The following is an 18,394-nucleotide window of genomic DNA, read 5'->3' on the forward strand; positions in this document are numbered from 1 at the left end:
AAAAGAAGAGAGAGAGAGAGTAAAAGGAAGAAATGGAGACAAAAATAATAATAAACAAAGTTTATAGTGTGAATCGGCTAATCAACCTATTTATTATTCATACTAAAAGGAAAAACTGCAAAATAACTACTTTGCTGGATAGGAAAAAAGGCTAATAATAGTTTGACTATTATGAAGGATTTGCCTATTCTCTTGAAGATGCTCTAATATAACTAACTGTTCAAATGAACTAAAGAGGATTTTAATTCCACTTTTCTACCCTTATATGTGGTTTTTAAAACGGTTATTAAATTTGGGATGAATATTTATTACATTTTTATCATAATTTTAAAAGCCAAATATAAAGAAGTGTGTCTGAAATATGCGTAACATTACTCATAAAAGAGTTACTCGAGACTTTTTTTTTTTTTAAACAAAATTACCGTAAAAGTTACCTTCAATAAAAAAATAACAGGAGGTCTCCCTAATCTTGCAATCTTCCATATCAATTTTTCCACAAACTTGTGCATGGCTTAAATCTCACGTAAGGTAATAATTAATTAGGAAAAATACTAAAATAGTCCTTGTGGTTTATATAAAATAAGTCCCTTTTTATAAGGTTAGTTGCATGTGTGCTATTCATTTCTGAAAGCCCAATATATATATATATATAAGAGTATGAACACAGAACTCAGCCGACAAGTGTACCAAGACCAGTACACACGAAGCCGCCACGTCATCCGCCCCTAAGCGTGCCTATAACCTAAATTTATCCTCTTTAACAGCACATCATCCACTAAACAGCAAAAGATCAACAACAGAGAAATGAACAAACAAATGTGATAAGAAAGGGTTAGGCCGGCCGGTGCTGACATGTCAAGCACCAGTGCTGCCCGGATCTTAACGTTGCTTACGTGTTCCACACCCATTGGCGGCTTTCAAAGTCAAGTTTCACAGGCGCCAAACGTACGTCCGTTCCTTCAACGGTAGTTAGGCACGAAGATTGTAGCATGACATGCACTTAATTCCTCGGATCAAGCTGTTCACTTCTTAAGCCCGCATGTTGTCGCATTTCTTTTGTGTCATATCATCAACTCTCTCCCTCCCCCCTCAATCTCTCTCTGAATTTCTTTCTTCTTTTTTTTTTTTTGTTTTTTTCTGTTTGTTTAATTCCCATTGTACTTTTCAGTACAACAATGGGTTTCTGCAAGTTTTCCATGTTCAGTTTTCTTTGTTTGGTTATTGTTTTGTTTGGAGTCCATGGAGAAGAAAATGCTCATGTTCTGCTTATGAATGACAGAGCATCATTGCTTTCTTTCATGAAAGGTGTCGTTTCTGACCCGGGAGGGGTGTTTGAGAATTGGAAAAACTCCTCGGATTTTCATATCTGCAACTGGTCAGGTGTGAAGTGCAACAGTGCAAGTGAAAGAGTCACAGAGCTTATTCTCAATGCAACATTTCTTAGAGGCACCATTTCCCCTGCTTTAGCCAATCTTTCTTCCTTGACGGTTCTTGATTTGTCAGGAAACTTCTTTCATGGTCACATTCCAAAAGAGTTAGGCTCTCTCTCTCATCTAAGACAACTTAGCTTATCATGGAACCTTCTTGAAGGGAAAATTCCCTACGAGTTGGGATTTCTGCAGAACATTATATATCTTGATCTGGGAAGTAACCGGCTTGATGGCGAAATCCCGGAATCAATTTTCTGCAATGGGTCTTTTTCCTTGGAGTATATAGACCTTTCTAACAATTCTTTGAGCAGCCAAATCCCCTTAAACAATGAATGTGTGCTTACAAAGTTGAGATTTCTTTTACTTTGGTCAAACAAAATTGTGGGAAGGGTTCCCCGAGCCCTTTCCAACTCAACTCATCTTGAATGGCTTGACTTGGCATCCAATATGTTAAGCGGGGAGTTACCATCAGAAATTGTTGGTGAAATGCCAAGATTACAAATACTTGCTTTGTCTTATAATGACTTTGTTAGCCATGATGGGAATACCAACCTTGAACCTTTCTTTTCTTCCTTAGCAAATTCATCTGACCTTCAAGAACTCGAATTGGCTGGAAACAATCTTGGTGGAGAGCTTCCTTACATTATTGGTGATCTTTCTACCAATCTTGTGCAGCTTCATCTAGATGAGAATCTTATCTACGGCTCCATTCCTCCTCACATTTCCAACCTTGTCAATCTTAACCTCTTGAACTTGTCTAGTAACTTGATTAATGGATCAATCCCTCAAAAACTATGCAGGATGGGAATGCTAGAGAGGGTTTACTTGTCAAACAATTCACTCTCTGGTGAGATTCCTTCTGCTCTTGGTGACATTCTACATCTAGGTCTTCTAGATTTGTCGCGAAATAATCTTTCAGGTTCGATTCCGGATAGTTTTGCAAACCTTCCCCAGCTAAGAAGGCTCTTGCTTTATGGGAACCAGCTCTCAGGAACAATTCCACCAAGTTTAGGCAAATGTGTAAACTTAGAAATTCTAGACCTTTCTCACAATAAGATTTCTGGGGTTATTCCTAGTGAAGTTGCAGGGTTGAGGAGCTTGAAGCTGTACTTGAATTTGTCTAGCAATCACTTATATGGGCATTTACCATTGGAGCTAAGCAAAATGGATATGGTGCTTGCAATAGATTTATCCTCTAACAATGTCTCTGGCACAATCCCTCCACAGCTTAAAAGCTGCATTGCACTGGAGAACCTCAACCTTTCACATAATTCCTTGGAAGGCACTCTTCCATTTTCTGTAGGGCAGTTGCCTTATCTTCGAGAGCTTGATCTATCTTCAAACCAATTGATTGGAGAGATACCACAATCTCTGCAGGTGTCTCCCACTTTGAAGCACCTGAACTTGTCTTTCAACAAATTCTCTGGAAATGTATCTAACAAGGGGGCATTTGCATCAATCACCATGGACTCTTTTCTGGGAAATTATGGCCTCTGTGGCTCAATAAAGGGCATGCCAAAATGCAGGAAAAGGCATTCTCATCACTTGCTTATTCTGTCAATCCTCTTGTCATTATTTGCAACTGCAACACCCATTTTTTGCATATTTGGTTACCGTCTTGTACTCAGGTCAAAGATTCGAAGGAGGCAATTGGCAGTTTTCAATGGAGGGGAGGATTTGAAAGATGAAGAACAAGATCAAAGGAAAGAGCTCAATTACCCAAGAGTCTCATATAGACAACTTCTTGAAGCCACCGGCGGTTTCAGTGCTTCAAGCCTCATCGGTTCAGGTTAATTACTTGTTAAATCACAACTTATTCTAAAAGTTTAGGCTGATAGAAAACAATGAATTTAATCATTTAATCATTTAATTTATATTTTGTTAATTACAGGGCAATTTGGACATGTTTATAAGGGAGTTCTTCAAGATAACACAAGAATTGCAGTAAAGGTATTGGATGCGAAGTCGTCTGCCGGGGAAATTTCCAGGAGCTTCAAGAGAGAATGCCAAGTCCTAAAGAGGACAAGGCACAGGAATTTGATAAGGATCATCACAATTTGCAGTAGGCCGGAGTTTAAGGCTCTTGTTCTTCCACTGATGGCAAACGGGAGCCTGGAGAGGCATCTGTATCCAAGCCATGGATTGAGAAATGGATTGGATTTGGTTCAGTTGGTGAGCATCTGCAGTGATGTTGCTGAAGGGGTGGCATATTTGCACCATCATTCTCCAGTGAAGGTTATACACTGTGATCTTAAACCAAGTAATATTCTTCTTGATGATGACATGACAGCTTTGGTCACTGATTTTGGAATTTCAAGGCTTGTAAAAGGGAGTGATAATCAGAGTGTTTCTGCAATGGATACAATGACCTTCAGCTCAAAAGAAGGCTTGTTATGCGGGTCTGTCGGCTACATAGCTCCTGGTAAGTTTTTTTTTTTTCTTTTTGAAATGAAAGGTGAATGACAGAGACAAAATTTGATCGATCTCGATCATAATTTTTATTCTGATACCATATTAAATTATTAATTATATTAAAATTTTAATCTGATAAAAAATAATTATTTTAATTAATATTTTAACACTTTCAATTCTTTCCCTAATATGCAAACTGATGTTGCTTAATTCAGCACATCAAAGGATTGGTCAAGACTGACTAGTGAGTTGGTCATCCTTGGTAAAACCTCAACCATCCATACTTAAGTGGTAGTAAGATAAAACTCAACCATCCATCCTTAAGTGGTTGCTATCAATTCAGACAGCAAATGTGAAAGAGTCTTTATAGAGCCCGCCTATCTAAGCAGGTCTTCAACAGTCCACCTACTTGTTGGGACCGATGGCTCCAAAGAAGCTCTCTCATATATATTTGCTGTCTGAAATATTGCTAACAATTCGGATAACAAATTTTTAGGAACTCGGATTCCACCACAAGTTTTACGGGTTAAGATAGTTATGTGAATTAGGCGAGCAGATTACTCACTATACTACAACATGATTTGTTCAAAATGCTAGTAATGATTAGAACACACTACATTTCTTTGGGACCAATTTGCCATACCCAGAAAAGTCAATGACAATCATGAAAAGTTCATGCCTGCATGCCCATATCATGAAAACCTTTTTAAGTTTTTACAATAATACTCACTGTGCTTTCTCTCATCAAATTATGCAGAGTACGGGTTGGGTAAGCGTGCTTCCACTGAAGGAGATGTGTATAGCTTTGGAGTGCTTTTGTTAGAAATTGTGACAGGAAGGCGGCCGACAGATCTCCTTATCCATGAAGCTTCAAGCTTGCATGAATTGGTTAAGAGCCATTACCCATATAAGCTGGAGCCCATTGTTGAAGAAGCACTAGATAGGTGCTCCCCATCTGCCATGCCAACGCATTACAGCAAAATATGGAGAGATGTTATTCTGGAAATGATTGAGCTTGGCCTCATGTGCACACAGTACAGTCCTTCAACTAGACCAAGCATGCTGGATGTAGCCCATGAAATGGGACGGTTGAAAGAGTATCTCTCCAATCCTCCCTCAGTACAACTGGTTGAAGAAGCAACTTCTAAAGTTAAAGCTTCTAACTAATGAATGCAGAGTAATGCTATTTAACAGACTGTTATACGACTATCATATAATTAAGATGACGTGCGTGACAGTGTAAATCAGCTTTTGAATTAACAAAGTCTTGTAAAAAAAAAAAAAAAAGTCAAAAGTTGACTTTTACTGACACGTGATCACAGCCGTATAACAATATACTAAATAACATTTCTGATTAATGAATGGCTAGGGAAAAAGCTTTGTTGAGTTTCAGCTTAAATTGATATCAACGATTGATTTCTTTCGTTTGATTAATTTTTTAATAAGGCAATTCTAGAAGACCATTTTAAATTGTCAAAGGATTGCCTTGTATACATAGTTCATCACTCCCTAATTGTGTACAATTTCTATTTTTTTTTTCAAAGAAGGGTTTTGAGTTGAATAGGATTTTTTGTTTTGTGTGGAGAATTCCCCTCTTTTGGGCAGGTGACTAGTGTGCTGTAACTTTTTGAATTGTAATGGTGTTGAATAGGTGGTTAGAAATGAATTAGAATTTTTTGTGTATTGAACTTCTCATTGCTTAATGGAAAATGACTTATTCATCCAAATAAAAAACACAAATTACCAACTTTTCATTGCTTTTCTGGAAGACTTTTCCTAGTGAGATGTAATTAATTAATGGGGTATTGGACATATACATGAAGCACAAAGGAGATTTTTCTCTCTTTTCACTGGCCTTTGGCACCCCCAGATTGATTTTCATAACCAAATTTGCACTATCAGCTCTCTTTTTGCCTACCATTAAGATGGAATTGCCTTAAATATGCAGCTAGTGGAAGCTGATAATAATAGCCATTTTCTAACTTTTTCTATAATGCATGATCATATATATATATACGATCCACTTGAGTCCTTTTCATATAACTTGATGTTTGCTGTAGTGGGTAAAGTTGTCCTAGACAAGATGGGATAGAGAGATTATATAATGAAAAATGCAAATCAGCATACAAGTTGAATTGGTTCATATTGTGAATTTTTAAACATATATAAAGGCAGAAACCCTAGGCACTTGTGTTTCATGACTATATATATATATATTATCTTTTATCAAGAAAACACTTTCTACCAATCTCTTGCTGCGCAGATTAATGGCCCTTTTCACTATATCCAATTGCTGGAGAATATATTAAACAAGAGATATTATAAGCCCTAGAATATATAATTATAATCTATAGCCTCTACTTGATGTACTCTAGTTCTTCCCCATTTATCACCTCCTCCAACTCCAACTATAACCTACCAACACTACCACCTCTCTCTTTCTCTCTAACTCTATTTCCTTTCTTTCTTCTTGATTAATATATATATAATTCTCAGTGGAGTACAATAAAATCACGTCCATAGCAGCGTCACTCTGATAGCTTTCTCATTTTTGGAAGTGACAATCATAATAATAATAATAATAATAAAGCCTTGCGGATTGACGGATGAATATGCTCTTATGGCAGTCACCCATAAAAATTGAAAATTTTAAGTACTAAAACTAAAATTATAAATAACAACTTTACTCGAAGAGATCATTCAAGTAGTACTACCTGTACGTGGCATCATCATGAGCAATAATCTCACAGATTTTTCCTTCTTCGAGCTTCACAAGTCTCACAGGTCTGGTTCTGAATCCTTATTAATCTTTATTGCTTTTAAGTCTGAGGAGGATTAATAATGGCTCCATGCAAGGCATCTCAAAGTTTGGTCCAGTTACACTACACCTTAAAGGTTGAAAATCCAATAATAGTGTTTAATTAGGTCCTTATTTCTTAGTGGCTTGATTGGAAAATAGCAGTTCGTACTTCACTAATCCATCATTAATTGTTATTTGTTTGACCAAAAAATCATGTATAGCTTAATTACCTTGATTACAAATTAAACCAAGATCTTCCTGTTCCGGAGATGAGCGCTTAGTATTTGGGCTATTAGATGTGATCGGCCTTAATATGTGACACCACAGTTCTACATTAAATGAGTGAATTATAAAAATGCTCATAAGTAATAAGTTTTACATTAACCCCAGAGTATACTTCAGTAGTAAAAATAAAAATATAATAAGTCTCTAATTAAGTGAGACATTAGTGATGATATAACATTTTAGACATCACTTTAATCCAAAAGGCTTTTGAACTTGCCAAATCATATTAATTACTTATTTTAATGACTACTATCTAATTGTGTTACTAATTAGCCACTTACACCGACAACTATGGAACTTATTGATCTAAAAACTTATTTTTACTGTCACATCGTCAAGTTATATAGTAGTCATATAATAGTTTACTAAATTGCATTATTCTTTAGAAGATATTTTTTTTTCTTATAGAAAAAAAGAGAGCAAATAAACTCTGACCACATTATTAGTATCCATTACTTCGAATGGCTTGCTCAGTCAATTAAGAACAAATTAGCAAGTCAAATCCTAGAAAGTCTAATCTAGTCATTTAGCTACCAAACATGCCGCACCCTAAGTTCCCCTTTCGTTTCCTCACCATTGAAGATTAGTAACTTTGAGCCGTGTACTCATTTACAACGCATTGCACGAGCTAGACTTTTCTTACAATTTTATAGGAAAATTTCGTAAAGAATAATGCTAAAAACTATATTTTTATCCCTCAATACTGACATGGCATTCCAAACTAACCTTTGTATCGTTCTTATTAAAAAAAAGAAGAAAAAATCGAAGGGTTGGCATTTAGATTTGAGACTATCACATCAACATCATGTGATAGTTGTGAGATAAAAATGTGATACATAACATTACTCTTTCCTAAAACATATATAATATTCTTCAATTAGAAAAACTTGAGGAGTGATGGAGACAGCTAGAGAGCTTTTCAAACTTTCATTCCACTTACTAAAAGACTAATTTCATATAATACTCTACTAAATTGCATTATTCTTTAAAAGATATATATATTTTTTAGAAAAAAAGAGAGCGAATAAACTCTGACCACATTATTAATATCCATTACTTCGAATGGTTTGCTCAGTCAATTAAGAACAAATTAGCAAGTCAAATCCTAGAAAGTCTAATCTAGTCATTTCGCTACCAAACGTGACGTGCCCTAAGTTCCCCTTTCGTTTCCTCACCTTTTATTTAGATTTGAGACTATCACATCAACATTATGTGATAATTGTGAGATAAAAATGTGATACATAACATTACTCTTTCCTAAAAGATATATACCCTAGAAAGAATAATGAAGATATATATAATATTCTTCAATTAGACAAACTTGCAGGCGTGATGGAGACAGCTAGAGAGCTTTTCAAACTTTCATTCCACTTGCTAAAAAGATCAATTTCAGAATCCATAGGTGTCACATGACTAACAACTGAAAATTTTGGTAAATCTGCAACGTCATTTATCCATAACCTCAATAAATAAATATTCTACTTTCCTTTTTCAATTAATATTTCAGTTAATTAATTAACAAGTTTGATGAATGGATATACATCATCACGAACGAACATATCCCTCCTCAATGAATCCACATCATGGAATATTGAAGTTGAAATATACCTGATATTCGTACTTCCTAGAAAAAGTGAATGCTTCTTTCAATCACGTAACTATGATTTCCACTACTATTTGCTGCATCCATGTGTCCATTTATGATATATTCCAGAGATTTAAAGGTTCGACAACCTAAGGAACTGATCATATCTTAGAACATCAACAGGTGCATGCATGGTAGAGTTCTAATTCACATGTACAGCTTCTAGAAATGTAAATGGATAATATCCTTATTTCGCATCATCGACACATTCACACTTTGTGGATGACGGGTTTTAGTAACCGCCCGCTCATTTTAGATGGGTGGAATCCACCCATACCCATACATGGGAGGGCGTTTTTTAATACTATCTGCCTATGACATCCGCTTTGCAATTTGAGCTCTTTTATGGGATATATTTCTTTTCCTCTTTTTTTTTTTTTTTTTTTTTTTTTGGTACTATGGACTTAATTTCTAAATATCTTTTAGATGTGTTTAATCCTATTTTTTTTAACCTAAATACACTTGTAAATTGTAAATTGAAAAAAGAACAAAACTACAAAATACAACTCAATTGAATTGAATTATATTCTCTTCAAAAAAAAAAAAAAAAACAAATGAATTGACTTTAATTGCTTTGAAATAATGTCATATTATTGTTTTAGTAACATTTCAAACCATCAAGCGAAATTAGCTAATACTAAATGCATGAAGCACATAGAAATAAAGTCTCAATAAGCCAACTCTATATATATATATATATATATATATATATATATATGGGTAGGTAGTGGTGGATAATATTCACCTTTACCTACCCATATTTTACTATCCGTCTGGGCGTATGCAAAAAGTGAATATGGTATTCACTCCCGTTCAGAGTTAGGAGCTGAAAATTCACCTATAATTCATGCGGACGAACAAATAACGGATTTGAAACGGTTTCTAACTATCCACCTAAACACCCCTAACACCATGCAAAAAGAAACCCATCAAAGTATATAATTTTGACTTTTGAGTTAACTTTTTGCATTTTACAAGATCATATAATTCTCAGTAATTGTTGCTTTAATTTTCGAAAATGAATTAATAACAAATAAATAAACGATATGGAATGCACTTGAATCCTACTGGTAGATATATTGCAAGAGCTTACGGTAGGCCAGTAGCTAGGTGCAAATGATGACAAAACACAGTGCTCATCGCACTTGCTATAAAAAGAGTATATCACACGTACACATATTCGATCTTGTTTGTGCATATCAGGAGGAGGAAGTAAATGTGGCATATATGGTGCTCTGCTCCATGATAGAGATAGTGACCTCCATAAGAAACTTGAATGGCTTAAAAAGAGACATTTAAAAATCAAATACGTACACCCTCATCACCTCTAGGCCTAACCCCCGTGCTTCACAAAAATAAAAAAATCCAATCAGTATATGGCTGATAAAAATGTAGTGACATAGCCATGCATCTCACAACCAGCCTAGATGAAGTCAAATGATAGAAATCGGGGTGTCTCATGTGGCGTCCTATATTGCTTGGGTGGGGATGAGAATGTGCTTATATGTATACTTGCACTATTTATGACAATAACGCGTTTTAAAGTTGTGATGGTTATGATGCCATCAGAACTTTGCAGTTAAGCGAACTTATAAAAACATGTAGTACTAAGATGGGTAAACTTTTGGGAAGTCTAGTTTGGGAGAACCAAAAGCGAACAATATTATATGTCATTTGAGTTAAGGCGTTACATCTCATGTCTTAGCCGATGAAGAAGATTACTTTAGCTTTTAAGTAATTTTTCACATCGGTTGATCGCTGTACTTGAGTAAAGGTGGACTCAGATCTTGGCAACTAGTCTGGTCGTGGTCTGTCGAATTTGTGGTGATTCATAGGTTCTGATGCTTCTAAAGGTTTGTTGGGCTCTTTGGTGGATGGGCTTTTGAGGCCAGTCGATATATATATATATATATATATATATATATATATATATATATATCTGAAAACTTATTTAAAGCTAAATTCTTCCTAATGAGACACCTCATTCCTGTCATTATATAATTGATAACTAAAGATGAATGAATGGTGCGTTTATAAAAACGTAACAAATTCGCCCTTTTTTTTTTTTTTTTTTTACATGTCCACACAAGCAGGGAAGGAATAGGGAGGATTCGAACTAGTGACTTCCGCTTTATTAGGCGTGATCCACAGTCGATTGAGCTACCCCGTAAATTTAAAAACAAAGTCACGTTTTTGATATTGCAATCAAATGGTGTGTTTATAAAAACATATGATTTTAAAAGAAAAATTACAATTTTATAATTAAGCATTTTTTAAAAAGCATGTTTTCATTAATTAAGCAAGTTTTGAAACCGCTAAGCAAAACGGATGGGCAATAAACTGAATAAAGGTTGGGTGTGTGTAACAGAATATTGTGATTTTTACACGCTTAAGAAACACTTGTCATTTTTATAGATTGAGTTGGAAAAACTCCTCCAACCCAGTTTAAAAGAAAACTGTGCTCAATTAAAACTACCATTAGATTTGTGAAAATTCATATGTGGGATCCACATATGGCCTTACAGTTACACATCTAATAGTAACTTTGAAAAATGAGAGGATAAGAGAAGGATGAGGAAAGGGTACCTTCCCTTCCATATATTCAAAACCCAATAAAGGAAATAAATATGCAGTTAGGAGAAGGTTTAGGAAGAAGAAAGAGTAAGTTTAATTCCCTATTTAAGGTAAAAGACCGTTTCTTCTAGTTGTATATAAATTGCTGACTTCCATAGGATCCAATAGCATTAATTTGCATAGAAATTTGCAGCATCTCAAAACTAAGCCTAAGAAAAAGAAGGATGAAATTTGCTACATTTCTCATAGTACTTGTTCTTCTGCAGCAGTCATTGATGGAGGTTGGAGCAGATTTAATATCAGACACTTGTGGGAAGACAGACAGATCTTATCAGTGTGCAAAGTACTTGAGAATGGATCCACGTGGAGCTAGCGCAAGAGATGCCAAAGGGCTGACACGTGTCTCATATGAATTTGTGCTGGATAGTGCCACAGGAACTCTTTCCAGAGTGAAGAACTTGATCACAGGGTCCAATGATCCTGCTCTTACAAAATACCTTAAAATGTGCAACAATTTTTATGCCACAATTGTCTCTGAGAAGGTCCCAAATGCCCTCAAGAATTTGGATTCGAATTCTTATGTAGCTGCTGCATCTCTTATGAGTGATGCCATGTTTGAAGCACAAATGTGCGAAAGGTCTTTCAGCATTGGACCTGATGTTCGTAGATCACCATTAACAGACAAGAACACTATGGTTATTAACCTGAGTGACATAGCCATGCATCTCACAACCAGCTTGCCTTAATTTTTTTTTTTTTGCTTTTGTTTTGTTTTATCTTTTAGCTGTAGTATGGAAGGAAGAATCATTTTTTGGTATGGAGCTGTGGCAGAAGCAGAAGCAGAAATTCATTTTTGAGGGGGTTGAACTAAAATGTAATAAAAAAAATAAAAAAAGTTTTGTTCCCTTTATATACTAAGTTTTCATGTAGTTCAAACTCCGAAACTCAAGAACAAGAAGAAGATGAATTGAAGGGTAGCTTGTGCAGAAAGTCCAATGGCCTTTAGAAACCAAGAGACACTAATAGATGAATAATTGAAAAAAAAAAAAAAAAATTCATATGCCTCTACTCGTTTCATTGGGTGTGAAGATGAAATGCTAAACTATAGAGATTAAAGTGATTTAGAGTTTCAAATTTTCAATTTTGTGGTTGCAATGTGTAAAGAAATCTGAACAAGATCAAAGCACAAAGAGAGGGAGAGAGAGAGAATCATTGTTTCTTAATTTGGAACTTTCTTATGTAAGCCAATACACTTAATTCGAATAGAATCAAAGACGCTACTATTTGATTAGTTACCTTAGTCTTCCACTATGTTATATGACCATGCAAAAAGTGTATATATTTTCTCTAGATATGTTGATACCAGGACAGCATCGGAGTTTCTTTGCACTTCTTTCTAGTTTATAGTTCTAAGAGATAAATTACAATTTTATAATTAAGCATTTTTTAAAAAAAGTGCATTTTCATTAACTACATTTTAAAAACACAGTTTTTTTAAACCACTAAACAAAACAGATGAGCAATAAACTGAATAAAGGTTGGGAGAATATTGTGATGAAGCTCCAACTTGTATGTAGCTACAAAAGGAAGCTCCACTCCTCCTATTCTGATGAAGCTCCAAAAGGAAGCTTCATCCTAAATTGTTTTTTACAGGGTGCCCCCACAAGCATTTCTCCTCCATTGTTGAAATGATTGAAAACTAGACCATCTCTGTGAATATTTCCTAAATTAACTGTATGAGGTGCGAAAAATATCCTAACTCAGTACAAAAAATGTTTCATTTCCTCCTCCGGTCTTTCTCTCATATTCTCAGGGTCGCCCAATATATTTTGGGGCCTTTGGCGAAAATTTTAAGTAGGGCATTATTTTTTTTTAATATTTTAATATTAAATAAATAATATTTATCCAAATATTTTTATTTAAAAATAATTCTTCTCGCTTTTTGGGATGCAAAATTACTTATTAAGTTTTTATATTCAAGATTTTCTAACATCCTCTTTTCAATTGATAATATGGCTAATCCATTTAATCTCTATTGTGACAATATTGTTGATCTTAGGTAGAATTTTATCAATTTTAATTTTGAAAAACTTCTTTCTGCAGAAGCAACTGCAACATGTATTGTCAATAAAATTATATAAGCGATATATGCATTTAGAAAAGAATCATGTGATATTAATGCATTTTAGAAATTTTCCATCTTTTACTATTTATTTATTTGTTTTTCCCATTTGATTTTAAACATTTAACACAATCTTCTAGATTATTATTATTATTATTATTATTTTTTTCAGTTGGACATGTGTAACATAATTAGGGTTGAATATTTGATTATGATTTGATTCCCTTATTTATTGTTATCGATTTTTTAAGCCTTATTTATTTTGGAATGTTGGATAATCAAATGATATTAATATATTTTTTAAAATTAAGTAGGGAGCCTAATTAAAGTGTATATATTGATGGCAAATATGTATTTAATTTTGTTTTTTTTATAGAAATTATTTTATTAGGATTCATTAATTGGACAGCTTAAATTATTATTTATTTACTATGATTAGGAGGCCTTCTTAAATTATTTATTTACCATGATTAGGGGGGGGGGCTTAAAATTTTTTTATTGAATTTTTTAAATTTTTTTTTTTAATTGGAGGCCTTATTAAATTGGAGACCCTAGGCGGCGGCCTAACCCGCCTAAGGGTTGGGCCGGCGCTACATATTCTCATTTATTAAAATCACCACTGAATTTATGGGTTCTATGTGGATCCCACACATGGCTCCACAGGTTTAATGATAATTTTGAACATCGGGAAGATTAGATAAGGATGAGGAAAGGATGTATATCACATCTCATTCAGGTACCTTCCCTTCCATATATTCAAAACCCAATAAAAGGAAATAAATCACGTTAGGAGGAGGTTTAGGAAAAGATAAGTTTAATTCCCTATTTAAGGTAAAAGACCGTTTCTTCTAGTTGTATATAAATTGCTGATTTCCAGAGGATCCTTTGCATAGAAATTTGCAGCATTCAAAACTAAGCCTAAAAAGAAGCAAGATGAAATTTGTCAACTCATGGGCTACATTTCTCATAGTACTTGTTCTTCTGCAGCAATCCTTGAAGGAGGTTGGAGCAGATTTAATATCAGACACTTGTGCAAAGACAGACAAATCTGATGTGTGTGAAAAGTACCTGAGAATGGACCCTCGCGGTACTAGTGCAACAGATGCCAAAGGGCTCACACGTGCCGTGTATGAATTTGTGCAGGATAGTGCCACAGGAACTCTTGCTCAAGTGAAGAACTTGCTCGCAGGGTCCATTGATCCTACTCTTAGAAGTTACCTTACCACATGCTCCAGTTATTATGACACAATTGTCTCTGATAAGGTACCTAATGCCCTAAAGAATTTGGATTCGAATTCTTATGTTACTGCTGCATCTCTTATGAGTGATGCCATGTTCGAAGCACAAATCTGTGAAAAGACATTCAGCATTGGACCTGAGGTTCGTAAATCACCATTAACAGACAAGAACACTGAGGTTATTAACCTAAGTGACATTGCCCTGGATCTCACAACCAACTTGGCTTAATATATATATATATGTGTGTGTGTGTTTAATTGTATTTTATCTTTTAACTGTAGTATGGAATGAAGAATCATATGCCCTAAAAAATTTGGATTCGAATTCTTATGTCACTGCTGCATCTCTTATGAGTGATGCCATGTTTGACGGACAAATGTGTGAAAGTTCATTCAGCATTGAAATGTGTGTATATATATAATATAGGGTAAAGTTTATGTAATTCCTTCAAACTATCACTCCAATAACATTAATCTACCCCCTAGAGTATCAATTGCAACAATTTACCCTCAAAACTATCAAAACAATGACAATATACCCCCAATTTTAATAAAAAGATGAAATTAGCCTTACTAAAATAAAAACAAAAATACTAAAATTAAAAATTTTTTTTCAAATTTTAAAGGTATTTTTGTCTTATTAAAAATTTTATAGGGTTAATTTTGTCATTTTGCTAGCATTGGAAGATACATTGTCATTGTTTTAGTAGTTTGAGAGGGTTAAGTAAATTTTACCCTATAATATAATACACACAGTACAAAGTAGAACAAAAGAAAGAACTAAGTAGAGAAAGAAATACCCATGAAAACGCGGTTGTGTATTCGCGCGGTCAAACTCCAAAACTCAAGAACAAGAACAAAAGAAAAATTGAAGGGCAGCCTGTGCAGAAAGAAATGATTGAAATTACACAATATTTCTGAATATTTTCTAAACTATCTGCAGAATGAGTCAATCAATAGATTATATTGTATATGCTTCTTAGCTCTTCTAGTCCATTGATTTAACCTTCCTTCTCTTTGTGAAGAATAGCATTCTATTCCAGTCATGAAAGGATATCACTTCGCTAGCTCTTGGATATTTTGTTATTTCCATCTTCACGTTTTTTCGAAATCCCAAACTTCTCAAACCTTGTATCTCTGGATGATCATGAAGGTCTTCCATGAAATTATTAGTTTAGGATCAATTCTAAGCGTCTATATATCACAAACGGTGCACGTTAGCAGTACTAGTGAAGAAGAAACTATGTCGTTTTTGGCTTTTTGGACAAAAGTCTCGGTAACTTGCACCTGCTGCTGTTCCCGGAATCCGTGTTATTATTTAATTAATGGGCTGTATTCAACCTCGTGAATATGCTCAGGGGGGCGTACGTTAGCTTGATGGCTGTACGGTATGGCGACGTGGCATTGAGGCTTCGGGCGCACGTTAGAGCATTGTATTACAAAAGTTGCATGTTAATGATTATCAGCTCTAATTATGTTTTTTTGAACAGCAGGAATTTGAGAAGAGAAGAGAGGAAGAGAGGTGGATGAGCTTGGGAAGGAGGTTTTTGAGTGGACCCGGATCGTCGCCTCCACAATGCTCGTCCAAGTGCGGCAAGTGCACGCCGTGCAAGCCAGTGCTTGTGCAGGTGCCGCCTGGGACGCCGGGGACGTCGGAGTCGGAGTCTTATCCTGAAGTTTGGAGATGCAAGTGTGACAACAAGCTGTACATCCCTTGAAATTGATAATGCTTTTGTTGTGGTTAATTGCATGGGAATTAAATAGTACTACCCTTTGTTAATTAGCTACTTTAATTAATGAAAACTACTGATGAGAACAGAGAGATACATAGCGAACTTCGATTTGTGTAAAGAATATTATATATATATTGACACTAATCGAGATCATGGCTATGAAATTTAATGTGTTAATTAATCACTCTTTACATTAAGTAGTTTGGACCATCAACTGATTTTAAGGGTAATTTTTCTCCACCTTTCTTTGTTCTTGGGTCTTACATTTAATTAGGAGTGACATTCTCTTGATTATTGCTAGGCCACCGCTTGGGTTTCCAATGAACTCTCAGAGGCAATGCTGTGTTACTTTGATTATAAGATCGATAGAAAAATGTTTAGAGAAGTATGGTATTTGTTACAAGCTAATGTAGCAGTTTAATTGACGCTTTTTGGAAAATTACAATTTTTATTATAAAGTAATTTACAAGCTAACGTGTCAATTCATAATTGGTAAAATAATTAAAATATGTGATTGGCAAGTTAGCCAGGGTAATTATTTCAGCAATTATGAACTGTCACGTCATTTTGTAAAGAATTTGGTAGTAAAAGTTGTAATATTATTAACACCCAACCACAATCAAATTAAATTGGTTAGTAGTTAACATAATAAGTGTCACATTAATTTATAAACTGACACAGCTATATATCTTTGGCCACAACCAAATTTAATTATTTAGATGCGGGTGACGTAGTGAGTATTACCTGAACAACCAAGTTAGTTTATAAAGAATTTATAAGAAAAGTTATAGTAACTCTAAAGACACTCCTAGTTGATTAGTAGAATGAAATAAACTTACTTGAACGGAATGCAAATACTAATAGGGTCGGATTGCTCATGCCATGCTTATCTCTTTGGACAGGGAGCCTTATAAAAACTCTCTTATATTTACTGTTTGAATTGTAGGGATTCGAATCGCCGCTCAATTGATAGTATATTGTGATATATTGACCAGCCTAGACAAATTCCTACCAATTTCGTCGATTTCATCATTTTCTTCATGAGTTTATTGTACCAAACTTAGGCCGGAAGAAGGCTTTCTTGGAGCTAGGCTCATGCTCTTGCTGAACATTGTGTTGTAGCCCACTATCTTGCTCATTGGGCCATTTTGTTGTGTTGTGAGTCTTGTGAAAAAATAATTAAAGGTGAAACTTCACTTTCTGAATTACAGTTCATTTTGATAAGCCTTTCAAACTTTAAATTTCTCAATTTGAACTCCTGAACTTTCAATTACAGTCAATTTGAACCTATCTGTTAGATTTTAAACGTTAAAAATGAGACAATGCCATTTATACCCCTAACTTTTTTATAAAATTTCAATTTTTTTTTTTATTTTAAAAAAAAATGAAAATCAGGGATATTTGGGTTTTTTTAGGTATTGCCATTAGAAGTTAACGTCTACATTTAACAGAGAGGTTCAAATTGACTGCAATTGAAAATTCAAGGGTTCAAATTAAGAGGTTTTGAAGTTTAGGGGGCTTGTCAAAACGAGCGGTAATTCAGGGATTTAAAGTGAATTTTTCCCATAATTAAATTATTAATAAAGGCATAATAAATATATAGGGACTATGCAATTGTTTCCTGCCTATGTAACGTGTGATGAGAAATGATATTAAAAAAGTGTAATTTAAAAACATGATTTTTAAAATCGCAATTAAGCATTTTGGTTTGACCTTTAAAACCGCAATTTAGCATTTAAAATTATGCGTTTTCAAAAAATCATCTTTTTACCTACGATTTGAAAATAGAAAAAATTTGCGTTTTCAAATCATGATTTTTAAAAAATGCAATCTCAAACAATTTATTTTCTGTGATTTGGTTTAAATTGCACTTTTTGTCTATAAAATCACAATGCTAAAGACATCCTTAGTAGTAGATTCTTATACAACTGTCATACAAAGGATGCATGGCCATGCAAAAGGTGACCGGATAGAAAGAACCAAAAAGATTTTCAGTGGATATGTTGATAAAGGACAGTGTCAGAATTTCTTTGCACTTCTTTCTAGTTTATAGTTTTGAACAAAGATTTCGTTAAGTGATATGCAATACAACTATTTTCATTGGTATGAAACAAAAAATACACTATACTGTTAGGAAAAAAAAAATTAAAAATTA

General features: G+C 34.4%; 1 protein-coding gene across 1 annotated transcript; it reads left to right on the top strand.

Moving 5' to 3' along the window:
• The first annotated feature begins 1,175 nt into the window (after positions 1–1,175).
• On the top strand, positions 1,176–5,166 carry LOC132185917 (putative leucine-rich repeat receptor-like serine/threonine-protein kinase At2g24130). The gene is made up of 3 exons (XM_059599729.1): positions 1,176–3,219; positions 3,322–3,852; positions 4,600–5,166. Exons 1-3 carry the CDS (start codon positions 1,176–1,178, stop codon positions 5,007–5,009), a joined length of 2,985 nt encoding a protein of 994 aa, XP_059455712.1. The 3' UTR covers positions 5,010–5,166.
• Positions 5,167–18,394: the final 13,228 nt, after the last annotated feature.

This window comes from Corylus avellana, chromosome ca6 (genome assembly GCF_901000735.1).
Source record: "Corylus avellana chromosome ca6, CavTom2PMs-1.0".
NCBI lineage: Eukaryota > Viridiplantae > Streptophyta > Magnoliopsida > Fagales > Betulaceae > Corylus > Corylus avellana.

Coding starts and splice junctions, on each gene's coding strand:
- LOC132185917 (XM_059599729.1), top strand. CDS start 1,176: ATGGGTTTCTGCAAGTTTTCCATGTTCAGTTTTCTTTGTTTGGTTATT. Junction 3,220..3,321: donor TTCAAGCCTCATCGGTTCAG/GTTAATTACTTG, acceptor TGTTAATTACAG/GGCAATTTGGACATGTTTAT. Junction 3,853..4,599: donor TGTCGGCTACATAGCTCCTG/GTAAGTTTTTTT, acceptor CAAATTATGCAG/AGTACGGGTTGGGTAAGCGT.